This window comes from Eleutherodactylus coqui, chromosome 5, assembly GCF_035609145.1.
Source record: "Eleutherodactylus coqui strain aEleCoq1 chromosome 5, aEleCoq1.hap1, whole genome shotgun sequence".
NCBI classification, from domain to species: Eukaryota; Metazoa; Chordata; class Amphibia; order Anura; family Eleutherodactylidae; genus Eleutherodactylus; species Eleutherodactylus coqui.
The window spans coordinates 156,483,256-156,496,892 of record NC_089841.1 but is presented as its reverse complement, the minus strand read 5'-3'; the positions used below and the strand labels follow the sequence as shown (position 1 = coordinate 156,496,892).

The 13,637-nt window shown below is 46.5% G+C and overlaps 1 protein-coding gene across 1 annotated transcript in view; it reads left to right on the top strand.

Moving 5' to 3' along the window:
- The first annotated feature begins 1,582 nt into the window (after positions 1-1,582).
- The window catches only part of ZDHHC8 (zinc finger DHHC-type palmitoyltransferase 8), an 82,024-nt gene continuing 69,969 nt past the window's right edge, over positions 1,583-13,637 (top strand). The window contains exon 1 of the mRNA XM_066603454.1: positions 1,583-1,818. Coding sequence (XP_066459551.1) covers positions 1,715-1,818 — 104 coding nt within the window. The 5' untranslated portion in view covers positions 1,583-1,714. The remainder of the gene's footprint in view (positions 1,819-13,637) is intronic.

The window sequence follows — 13,637 nt, the reverse complement described above, 5'->3', positions numbered from 1 at the left end:
CATCATTGCTGAGAGGTCACAGGATCCGCGTCATCGCCTTGCGACAACACGGCATAATCTATACTGCGCATGTACATCTGTCCGCAGCACAGATTAGAAAACTGCGGACAGGTACACCGGGGCCACCGTCCGGGCACAGGGTCGGTCCCGCATGCAGAATCCGACCCGGCCTTGGACTGTATCGCAAGGGCTTGTTCACACAATAGAAGTGAATAGAACGTGTAATTGCGTGAAATAATACGTGACATTGAAGTGAATGAGCTGGTGCACATACACAGTGAATGAGCTGGTGCACATACGCAGTGAATAAGCTGGTGCACATACACAGTGAATGAGCTGGTGCACATACGCAGTGAATGAGCTGGTGCACATACGCAGTGAATGAGCTGGTGCACATACGCAGTGAATGAGCTGGTGCACATACGCAGTGAATGAGCTGGTGCACATACGCAGTGAATGAGCTGGTGCACATACGCAGTGAATGAGCTGGTGCACATACGCAGTGAATGAGCTGGTGCACATACGCAGTGAATGAGCTGGTGCACATACGCAGTGAATGAGCTGGTGCACATACGCAGTGAATACGCACGGGCCCGTTTGTGTTCCTTTTTGTGTGCATATACGAAGTGTATTTGCACACACGAAAACACGCTGGAGTTGCTGAAAGCCATAGGCTTTCAGTTATGCAAATACACAGCATATCTGCACGAAATGCACTTACGCCATAAGGCTGGGTTCATACAAGACAGGCTTGCCACAGAAATTCAATCCGGAGTTTCACTGCGGCAAATCCGCCTGCGTCCGCTAATCCCGGGCTTAGCCAAGCATGTGGATGAGATGTGTCAAAAATCTCGTCCACACGGAACGGACAATCCGTCGTGGCAAAGTCGGTGCTGCGGCGCGGATTTCCTGGCTGTAGCATGTCTATTTTTTTGCTCTCTGTGGGAGTGCCGGCCGCAAGGGGAAAGGATGCCATCAAGCCGCTCCAAAACCCATGGCTAAGTGCCGCGGGTTTTGAAGCAGTGCTTTCCCAGCGGAAATCTCACGGTTTTTCGCTGCGGCAAAACTGCGATATTTCCCGCTGGATTCCTGCCTGTAAGAACCCAGCCTTATAGTGACCGCCATGATGCCCCTAGTAATAACAGTGTCCCCCATAATGGCCCCATTAGTGATAGATAGATAGATAGATAGATAGATAGATAGATAGATAGATAGATAGATAGATAGATAGATAGATAGATAGATAGATAGATAGATAGATAGATAGATAGATAGATAGATAGATAGATAGATAGATGTCACCATACTGGGACAGGCTCCCTACATACATATATATATATATATATATATGTGAGGGTTTTATAGCTGTGGCTGGGCACTGTGTGCTGTGTTGTTGGACAGGCAGAGTACCTACTGCTAGCACACATCGCCCTCACCACCTCAGTGCCAGTGCCCGCCTGCTCCATGTAACGGGTCTCTTCTGTATCGGGAGAACTCGGCGGCTCCACCTTAAGCGGCCGGCTCCCGCGCACGGAGGGCTGGGCTCGGCGGGGTGGGATTTCCTGTGTGAGCGGGTCAGCTGTTCTGTGTCTGTCTGCTCCCCCTCCCCATTCAGTCTCTCCGTCCCCCTCCTCCGTGGATCGTGCGGTCAGTGCCCCTCTCTCCCCCTGGTGCCTCTCTCTCGGGATCTGACTAGTGATGTGTAACCTACAGAATGCCCAGCAGCACTGGAAAAAGGTTTAAACCTACTAAATACATCCCTGTCTCCACTGCCGCTGCCTTACTAGTGGGCTCCACCACTTTGTTTTTTGTTTTCACGTAAGTACAAGCTGGCTGTGCCCGGTGGGCTCTGCTGCGGGTGGGGCATGGCATCTGGGCTGGCAGCAGGCCCTGCTGGTGTAGGAGCTGTGTGGGTAGAAGTGTTGGCAGTCCTCTGCTGTAGCCGATTGTGCTAGGCCTTACTGCTCCAGCGGCAGGGGCACCGCTGCTCGGCTCATGTCACTAGATGGATGGATGGCAGGAGTATATATGGCCTATTGTTCCTGCAGGGTATGGAAGGGCCCGGGGTTGGGGGAGGGTATGCAGCACTTCTGCCAGCTCAAGGCTTTCTGGATGCCTGGGATGGGTACATGCTGAGCTGGGGAAGGTTAGGAGCACTGGGGCCAGGCTGGCATAAAGTTTGGATAAGATGGTCTGTGTTGTTCAGTGCCATCATCTGCCCTGTGTTATTGGCATGCTCTGTTTTTCAGCCTGTTAAAGGGCATATCCGTCACTCCCGGTAGATATAGCCTCCAGTTTTATTTTTTTCCTTTTACTGTAAAATCTGTTTCTCTACATGGTGGGACCCTGGGCACTGCCAACCAGCTTTCTGGTATTCTTACACATCTTTACCACAATGGAGTATCCACCTAATCTGCACTAATTTCACTAGAAAGATACTGATTTCACTTACTTTTTTTGTACGCCGGAATTTTCTGCGCCCGTTTACCACTTATTAGATGGGACTGATAACTTTTTTTCAATCTGTTGTACTCTACCAGGACTCATAAAGAATGCCCGGTCAGTCGCTGCTTGAAGTGTGCCAGTCATTCTTATAGGGCTGTCCTATTACTGCATGTATGTAAATAATAACCATTATTATTTTACAGCTGAGCTCCATTGTGTTATGTATTCTGTTTATATATCGCCTCCTAACATTCAGATCTCATTAATTGCAGACATGTTTGGTGCATTTAATCCCCATCTGGATTAGGGGTAAAGCTAAAGGATTGGTGGTCGCACACTAGCCATTTTGTTTCTTTCAATGCTCTTCTATGAAACACAGAATGCATTGATGTGAACCGGACCTCATTAGATTATTGCATGTGCGCCATAAGTGGAACAGTCTAAGAATGGATTCAGAGTGTTTTTGTTTTATTTTATTTTTACGATTATTGGGGGGGAGAACCACGGCCAGATGTTACTTTAGAGTCTACATTAAGATATTGTGAAGTCTGAATACAGACCATTTTGGTTTGTTGCTTTTTGGGGATCTGTGGTGTGTTTTAGTTATTAGAAAGGTGTTCTACACACAAACTTAGGCAGAAAAAACATTTAAATATTATAAAACAAAATCGCCACCACCGAAAGCACTTTTAATAAGAGTATATCCCTTCCTTCTTATGATCTACTCCTGGCAGGGACTTCAAAAACTGCATGAAAATGGCATGTGAGCAAATACTCTTATTCTGCTGAGCGTTGGGGTGCAGACAATGCAACCAAAATCCACGCCAACCTGTTTTTACTATAGACCGATGCGTGTGAATTTCTTGTTAATGTCTGCATTGGGTTTTGCAGGTAAAACTGCTGTTTACCAGTAAAAAATGTATAGATGTTTACAATAATATCAAGACCATACTGGTTAGCGGTAAAAGCGTGTTGGCGCAGTTTTTGGCTGTACCATGGCTGCTGTGTCCATCCCCTTTCACATGTCACAGTCCTGTTATAGCCTGTTGCTTTTTGGAAAAAAAAACAAGCAAACTGCAGAAAAACCGACATGAAAGCAACATATGACTGTATTCTTAGTGGTCGTAAATCACTGTTTAATCTTTGTGTAATCTGTAGGAGAGCGGCTACAACAGCGATCATTAGTATCACTTATTTAAATATTGTAATTCTTATGTTTAATAGGGGGATGTCCTGAAACACACTTGGGTCATACTACACAATGTACGATGGCTGAGATAATGATATAAATATCGCTATTAGATTTTGATAAAGAGGTCAGAATGGTTATCCGTACTTAGAGCAAGTACACTCAATGCAAAAAAAATTCCTTCCCCTAGAAGAAGTTGTTGGAATTGAACGAAACCTTCTATGTGTGATTGTAATGTTGATATAAGCGATTACAATATCAGAGTAAAAGGATAATTTGTTGTGGAAAAATGAATCCTTTAGAAGAAGGCTCTGGTACCCTGTTGTACCGCCTCTAGCTTGGATGCAAAATGTGATACGGGCGATCATGGAGGCTCTAGTACCCGGCTGTACCGCCTCTAGCTTGGATACAAGATGTGATACTCGTGGGCATGGAGGCTCTAGTACCTTGTTGTACCGCCTCTAGCTTAAATGCAAGATGTGATACGGTCGGCCATGGAGCCTCTAGTACCTTGTTGTACCGCCTCTAGCTTGGATGCAAGATGTGATACGGGTGGTCATGGAGGCTCTAGTACCCTGTTGGGCCGCCTCTAGCTTGGATGCAAGATGTGATACGGGTGGGCATGGAGGCTCTAGTACCCTGTTGTACCGCCTCTAGCTTGGATAGAAGATGTGATACAGGTGGGCATGGAGGCTCTAGTACCCTGTTGTATCGCCTCTAGCTTGGATGTAACATGTGATATGGGTGGTTAAGGAGGCTCTATTACCCTCTTGGACCACCTCTAGCTTGGATACAAGATGTGATACTGGCGGGAAAGAAGGCATACAAGTTTGGTTTATCTTGTCTCCACCGGAAGAATGGGTGGAGACACGGGTTGGCCTGGTTGATTGTAGGGGAGGGCTTATTAACACCCACCACAGCGCTCCCATCTCTCTTGCTGAAGATGCTGCTGTCATTGTCTTGTCTCCCATCTGCCATGCCGACCCCACGTCACCCCGCTGCTGCTGTGAGTCTCCTGTGCCAAACCCGCTGCCTGTGCTCCTTGCACCGCTGTGACTGTCAGCTACCATCAGCTGTCTATCAGCTCCCTCTGCCCTGGCATCCCCGCTCGCATCTCCGCCGTCACTCCTCCACCCCCTGCCATCCTCCGCTCATGGCCCTGCTGTCGCTGTGTCCCCAGCGCCGAGCCATGTGACGGCGCCACGCTCCCTCATTCTACCCCGGCGCTGTCCTCCCCTCTATGCTACCGGCTGCGCTCTCAGTGTCCTCCCCGGACACCACTGTCAGTCTCCTCTCCAAGCGTCCCCGCACCCCCCACTCTCCCTGGCGCTCTGTGTTCCCAGCTGCCGCCTGCTGTCAGTCTCCTCTCTGGCAACTGCGCTAAGACAGAGAGTGGGGCCGCCTTCTGGGGCCCGGGGACGGTATGCCATATTGCAGGGAGGCCGGGGGCAACACAATTACAGCCGGGCCCATTGCAGGGACGCCGGCGGGGAAGCCGCTTGAAGCTGAGACAGGAGGGTATTGAACAACATTGCCAATCAACAGCTGTGGGTGTGGGGACAAGATACATCAGTACCCCTGTATGGTAACCCGTGGCATATCGGTGCACGTTTTCTGTAACTAAGCCACTACATTGTGCAAATTCGTAGGCTGTCAAAAGTTTGCAATCTCGATTGTTTAAAACATGTTTTATTGGTGACAGGTCTGGCCATCAGGCAGGCCACAGATGTATGACAATGTTGTGGAGGTATTCCTGTGACACCCTTGCTGTGTGCGGCCAAGTATTATCCTGCTGGAAAATGCCTTTTGGAAGCCGCCAGGAGAGAACACATGTGGCTGCCGGATGTCCTGAACATGTCACTGAGCTGTCACTGTCCCTCATATCACTACTAGGGGTGTTCAACTATTGTATGTGATTGCCCGCAGACCATCACACCAACAATGGGGAGACATCAAAGGCAGGATTGAGGTGCTTACCCCTAGGTCTCCAGACAAGAACATTACCATTATCAGTGCCCAAACTAAACCTGGATTTGTCATTGAAGACAACCCATTTTCACTCTGTAGCGTCCAGTTTCGTCGTTTGTGACACCGATGCAAACTGAGGAGACAGTTGGCGAGTGTCAAAGGCAGTACATGTAATGGGCGCCGTGAGACCAGATGTCCTTCAGCCAATCGCCTGTAAATTTTACCAGTGCACACAGGGCCTGTAACGATGGTGCCACTTGGGTCTAGATGGTAGACAACAAAACAGTTGGAGCTGCTCGTGATAATCAGGCGATCCTCTTTACTGGTGGTGTGTCAGGCATCCAGAGCCCGGTCACCTTGTGTGTGTGTGCCCTTCCCACATCCACTGGTCACAACACCGCCTCTCTGTCAAGCGGGCAAAATCTCTTCAATTGCATGTTATGCATCTACACAAGCAGAAGAAGAGGTCACTACACACAAGGAGCCTCTGAGAGCCTTTTGTATTGGCCAAAGGTGGAACCACTTAGGTCCTCAGGTGGCAAGACGATTCATCTAATCATGTCACATCTCTAATCCTTTTCATTTCTGCCTGAGATGTAACTGCATGCCGAGTTTTGCAGCAAAATGACAACTCCTTCTAGGGGCTATTTTTTATTTTTTTGACAATGGGTGTATATTGTGAACATAAATGAGGATCCTGCAATATGCTTCAAATCCATTGGGATTTATGGGATCCAGACATAGGATTATTACATGATGGAAAGAATTCAAATGCAATGTCAAGGTAAATGAGCCATATTTGGACAGGACAAAGGATTGGGCATGTAGAAACCGACATACCCAATCCTTGTTTCTCCTGACAGCAGACGTTTGGGGTTGACAATCTGCCCGCCCCTATACACATAAGACTGTCACTATGATTCATCCACAATTATCATATGTGTGTGGGCAGCTTCACTACCGAAAACTTAATTAAGGGCCCGCATATACTTTAGACTTTCATCATCTGAAGCTACCGATAATGGCAGAGCCCGACGACTCTCTGATATGTATGGGGGAAGCTCAACTTTCCCCTAACAGATTATGTTGGGGTAAGGCATCATGCCCACGGCCATGGCGGATTCTGCCAGCGGAATATCGCAGCAGAGCCTGACACAGCTCCCCCCTCCCCCCCAAAAAGACACCATACTCGCCTCCCTGGATCCGCCACGCGAGTCCCGTCTGGGAGCCGATGTGCATGCGGTGGGTGGTGACGCATAATCACACGATACTTCCGCTGTGCTCACAGCGAAAGTATTGCATGACAGACTGCTTCCATTGACTACAATGGAAGCAGGCTGCGCATTTTTCTGCGGCAATTAGAACATGCCGCAATTTCTTTCATGCTGCGGAATTTCGCGGTAGAATTCCTCAGCATGAACATTGAGCTATTAGGTTCAATAGAACTTAATGGCTGCGGGATAACGCCGCAAATTTCCGCCTCGTGAAATGCGGCAGAAATCCGTCTGTGGGTATTAGCCCTAAAGAAGGATAAGGGCTGCTAAATTTCAACTCAACACCTGATTCTGTTGTTTCCCAGGAGATAAGCCAGTGCCAAAGCTGTCTGTGGCTTATCTCCATAAACACATTCATGTACATGGGAAAGGCAGGGAGAACTGTTGGACGAACAATCATTCAGTCATCCGGCAGTTATTGAATGTGTATGGGCAACTTAAAGCTAGGGCTATATGGCGACTTTGGCTGCACAACTAAAGATCACAGTGTAGCCCTCCAGCCTCGCCACTGAACTCAGTGGATTCACAGTGCAAGTCTTAAAGAAAACAATCTCAAGATTCTGGGCCCAAGTGCTAGATCTCTGCTAGGGCTTACCAGCCATCATGTTTTGTTGTGTGTGATGACCTCCTGCTGTGTGGGATTAAAAAAGAAGCATTTGTATAGTAAGGACCCATTCCCATCTGTGCCAGAGGTTCCGTTCAGAACCTCCAGCACAGATCTAACAGAAAATCTCAGACGCAGTAGTGCAGTATGCAGCATGCAGCACTGCTTCACCTAATAAAATGCTGGTCAGAAGCCAGACGGACCCATTAAAGTCAACTGAGTCCTTTTTGGTGCCATTCAGCTCCAGTATGTGCCAGTTTTGATATGTCTGATGTTTGGCCTGAAGGATGGAGCTGGACAACAAAAATGTCCTGGAGCCTCAAGTGCAGATGGGAATGGGGCCTAAGTTAGCTCTTTCTGTTGGCAACACTGCTTCCATACCATACTTTATGCAGTAATGGGGCTTTTGATTAACTGTGCACCCTCTAGCGATGCCACTATATAGCATATTACACAGCCAATTGCATAGAATGTGTTCACTGACAGCCTTTGTTTAATTATTCTTGTTGATTTTGGAATGGTAATTTCAGACTGTTTATGATATTTGAGTGTCCATATATTATTGATGTAATACAGTTTCCCCCAAAATAAGACCCTGTCGTATGTTAATTTTTGCTCTGAAAGAGGCACTAGGTCTTAATTTTGGGTGAGGTCTTATACTTACCTAGCAGGCTTGGTCCAGATCCCTCCTGCTCCTCTCGATAGCTCTGGCACGCACTTTCCCAGCAGTCCTTGGCGCTCGTACATCATTTTTCTGGTTACAGGATTCATAAATCCCGCTTCTAGGAAGCGATGGCTGTGATTGGCTGAGCAGCGGTCGATGAACCAATCACAGCCATTGCTTCCTGGAGGCGGGATTTATGAATCCCTTAACCAGGCAGTGATGTACGAGCGCTGAGGACTGTGGGAAAGCGCGCCAGAGCTATGAAGTGGTGTGGGAGAGACGTGGACCAAGCCTTCTAGGTAATGTATTCTGTTTTTTTTAATGTAGTGTATATAGCGCTTATTTTTGGGGAAACACGGTATATGTACTACTGAGTTATGGTTCCTTTTAAACGTTAGATTAGGGGGCAGTTGAGTGAGGTTTCAGATCAGTAAAAATAATCTTAAACCTTTAAGGCCTCCTGCCCACGGATGGAGCGGGATACGCCCACGGTTTTACGCCGCGGGAATCCAGTGGGGATAAATAAAAAAGCCCCCTCTGGCAATCACTGAAAAACACGCTTTTTACCGTGTTTTTCCGCGGCCTCTATTATTACCATAATAGTGGAGACCTCCCGCCATGGAAAAACGCGGTAAAAATAGAACATGCCGCGTTTTTTTCCCCACTGCGTAAATCCGCGGCAGAATCTCGCATGTGAGGACTGAGCCATTAGGTTCAATAGGACCTATTAGCTGCGTTATTGCACCGTGGATTTACGCCACAGGGAGCATGGCATAAATCCATCCTTGGGCATTAGCCCTAAGTTTGATTAGGTAGAGCAGTTGCGCATTTCTTTTACGTTTATCATGTTTGCACTATGCAGGTCTTGACGTTTTTGTACCAGCGAATAATTACCGCATGTTCCTTTTAATTATTTCTTTTTACTTTGTGTTTGGCTCTGTGGAAGCATCTGAGTGATACGTTGTGCCTAAACCTCAGCAGTCTGGTTTTACAAGGTTTACTTCTTGGCCTTTATGAAAGACTTGATTCCACTTTCTGAGTTCTGCACTGTGCAACTACTAATTTAATTTTGGCAAGACTACTGCTTCATGAAGAAATGTTTTATTGCAGAATAGTGAAGACATAATAGGGTTCCTATAATTAGTAAATGGGGCCTTTACTAAACCTCTTTATGCCTCCGATTTTATTAGTAGGAACACGGGTTTGTTTTTCAGATAACTGAATTAAAGGGTTTTTCCAGGACTAAGGCTGCATTCACACGAACGTATATTGGCTCAGTTTTCACGCCGAGCCGATATACGTCGTCCTCATCTGCAGGGGGGGATGGAAGAGCCAGGAGCAGGAACTGAGCTCCCGCCCCCTCTCTGCCTCCTCTCAGCCCCTCTGCACTATTTGCAATGGGGAGAGGTGGGATGGGGACGGGGCTAATTCTCGGGACGTAGCCCCACCTCCTTTCATTGCAAATAGTGCAGAGGGGCGGAGAGGGGGCGGGAGCTCAGTTCCTGCTCCTGGCTCTTCCATCCCCCCCCCCCTGCAGATGAGGACGACGTATATCGGCTCGGCGTGAAAACCGAGCCGATATACATTCGTGTGAATGCAGCCCACGGCTGCTTTCTGAGCTCAGGGTTCGGGGAGCAGAAAAGGGGAATCCCCTGGGCTGATGCATCCATCTAATGACAGAACCAAACAGCACCGAATGGACCCCGTTGACTATAATTGGGCCTGTTCGGTTTCTGCTCAGCTATCCAACATTTTACTGGAAGAATAAGCGCTGCATATAGTGTTGTTCCTTCCGGTATTTTGTGCCAGATCTGTGACAAGGTTCCAGCGCAGTTGAGAATACGGCCTAGATATTGATGACCTGTCTTCAGTGTAAATCCTCATCAGATCAGATCAGATCCAACCCCCGGGACCCCCACTGATCAGCTGCTTGAATAGGCTGTGGTCTCTTCTCAGGTAAATGACTCGCATTCATTAATTACATGGCCTGAGAATAATTCGGTTTCATTTTAGATGAATGCTATTGAGCCGCTATGCTAGGCACAGCCACTGTACAATGGACTAGTTGGATTACACATGCGGGAACCTGCAGCGGAATCCGGCTCCACCCCTGGTCGGCGACCCTGCATACCTTTTTGCTTTTTTTTGTATTGCGGATGACCACGGGTGCTCGCCGTCGCTCATGCCCAGTACACATTTTTTTGCAATCTTTATTTTACCCGCGTCATCGCTAGGTGATGATACTCGCGGCCTATCCGCAATGTCAATTGAAGCCGTCCGTGCGGAGCCTGCAGAAAAATAGAACATCTGAGCGGATATGCGCATGTTCTATTCTTTCAATGTGTATGAAATACCGCAGATCGGGTAACGATTGTGGATTCCGCAATTGAAATCTAGTCGTATGAGACCGGCCTGCTGTATTGCTGTATGTCTCTGATTTCATACAGAGGTAGGCCGCCTGCAGACGAGCGGGTCGGATCCGGCAGCGAGAATTCTCGCCGCGGGACCCGACCCGAGAGCCTGCAGAGACGAGCGCGTACTCACCCGCGCCTGGCGGCCCCGGCTCTTTCATGTGCCGGCTGCGGCGCAGCCGGCGGCCGGGTGAGTGCGAGCCCCGCACAAAAATAGGACATGCCGCGGTTTGTTTGCCGCGCGAGATTTCGCGCGGCCAAACCGCGGCCGTCTGCATAGGAGTGCGTATTGTAATGCACTCCTATGCAAACTTTCAGTGGCGGAAATCCCGCGGGAAATACCGCCGCGGGATTTCCGCCCGTGTGCAGGCGGCCGTATTTAGATTTCTTTTCCTCACTGATTCTGTGTGAATCCAGAAAAAGAATATCTCCCAACTCATTCTGTACATTGGATTTTATAACTGTACAGCACATAGAAAATACATTCTCTAGGATGCCAGATTATGGAGCCATTCACCCCTAGAAGCTCTGCTTTGAGAGAATACGACTGTAATAAAACACAGACTGTAGAATGGGTGACGGGGACAATTGTGATACGTTTTTGATACATGACTCCCTGCCTTGCAGCACAGTGATATTATATTGAGACAGAGTTACAAAATGTGTTGGTCTACGAAATGCTTCTTTGGGTCAATGGCATTTAATTGTTTGTTCCTCTTCTGTAACAACAGTGTAATCCTCAAAGCTGCATATGATTTGAAACGGCATACAGTGAAATATCCTGTTAAAAAAAATTGTGAAATCTGGTAGTTTTGCATCAAAATATTCTGTAATTAATGGCATGATGGGGATCTCTGTAACTCTGGTTTCCCAATTGATACTATTTTCTAATATTTCTCTACTTTAAGACCAGACTGTTGCAGTTTGGACAAATGTAATGCTTAGGAAAATTGCGTTAATTTATTTTATTGTGGTGTTTTTAGAAAATGTCAATGTTGTTATAATTTATACAGCAGAAATTTTTAAAAAGCTACATAAACGGGTATTGTTTGGAAATATAGTGTGATGGCCTATAGAGATGTTTATTAACTATACAGAGAAGTGTGGATTCTGATTGCTATTAGCAACAGGGTTAATTTTTTGGCTTTTCTATCTGGGGTACAGTATAGTTTCGCTTTTTCAAGTTATATTAATGGAATGAACTAATGCTCCTTTGCATGGGACAACCGTCGCTTAAACGAGCGCACAAGTGAATGATGCCACCGCTAGTTGCTCATGCAGAATGTTTAGACAGGCAGATCATCGCTCACTTCTTGCTCTGTGAAACAATGAGCGGGGGAGAAGTTGGCGATCCAGCAATGATTTTTATGCTGGTTGAAACTCCGCAACAAACGAAAAGTAAACAAATCGCGCACAACGGCTTTGCATTTAGACGTAATGATTATCGCGCATTTTCGTTCATTTAAACGATTTTGCGAGACAACTATTGCGTGTAAATGGGCCATAAGAATGTTTTGTGACTGCTTTGTTCTTCCCCTTTGACTTCATGTATTGCAGAGAAGGTTATTGCCTGTTCTAAATGACCATCTCAGCAGGTCAGTGCTGTTCGGTGTAAATTGGCACAAATAAGGGAATTTTCTAGTTAATAAAAGGTAGAATACTGCTGCGTGTACTGTATATACATGACATTTGGCATTTTTACGCTAGTTTAGGTAGATGACAATGAAAGGATTATTGTGTTTCGAATTTTCTTTCTATTCTTGTGATTGCAATCCCTGCTGCTTCATTGTCTTGATCTTATAATTGTATAAACATCTCCCCATACATTAAACTAATAAGTGGCTAATCCTGGATTTCAGGACGATAAGAAGATCGCTCTGCCTTTTATAGCAAAGTAGACTAGCCAATATCCATGCAGTGAATGGATTATACATCATAGCCGAGGATTCTTGGGTTTATATGATAATGACTTAGAATCCTAAGTCTAATGGATGCACGCAAGGACTTAGATCCAATACATCTCAGATATAACCATGTTATTGGTTCTACTTGAAGAAACCAAGAGAGCTCTATGCGCTGTAAAGTTATAAAATGCACTGTGTGCAATGAGTTGGTACATTTCCTATCTATGCCGAGTACTAATCTCTTTTGATGTCTTCTGTTATGTAACAGCCTTTGCTGCTAGATCAGGTTATCTGACATCTGGGTGTCACAATATACCTCTAGTCAGTAGTGACAACTATGAAAAGATTCCTGCAATCAGAATATTATTGTTGTCATGCGGCTGCCTTGACTATAGTAGGGCCATTAAAGGGGTAATTCCACCAAAAGAATGTACCTATCCATTGGATAGGTCATGAATGTATGATTGCTGGAAATGTGATTTCTGGGACCTACAGAGATCATGAAAATAATGTACCCCCTATTCCCCCTGAGTGAATGCAACAACAGTGCGTACTGCTATCTCCGTCAGCCCAATAGTGAATTGAGTAGTCATATGTGCCTACTGCACCTCCATTCACTAAGGAGGACTTGGGATGTGTCTTTCTCATGATTCCTGGGGGTCCCAGCGATTGTACATTGATTACCTAGCCTTTGGATAGGTGGTCCATTTTTTTTTCTTGTGGGATAACTAATTTTAAGCGAGGGCCATCATTGAATTAAGGGCATATACATACAGAGCCATATGCACAGTCATGCTGCAGCACAGAGAATCGGTATAGTTTGCTACCTGCTTTTTTCCCTGTTGTATTCTCTATATACCACAGAAAGAAGGCATCGGGAGGTGCAGTATAGCCTAATATACTTCTATGCGTGTTGTATTATGGCTCTGTATAACTTTTAAGCTTATACACGACAGTAATATAGCAGTATGCATGAGATCTAACATAATTTTCACAGATGCGCGCACACACAACTATACACAGATATATGTAAACTTGTTGCCTGGTACTGTAGCTTGTGTCTAGTGATGTATTTGTACAGGACTGTGTCATTAAAAACTAAGAGCAGAACTTTGGTCACAGGCCCCCACTCGGCTTCTCACATTGTAAACCTCCGTGGCCAGCACAATTCAGCTATC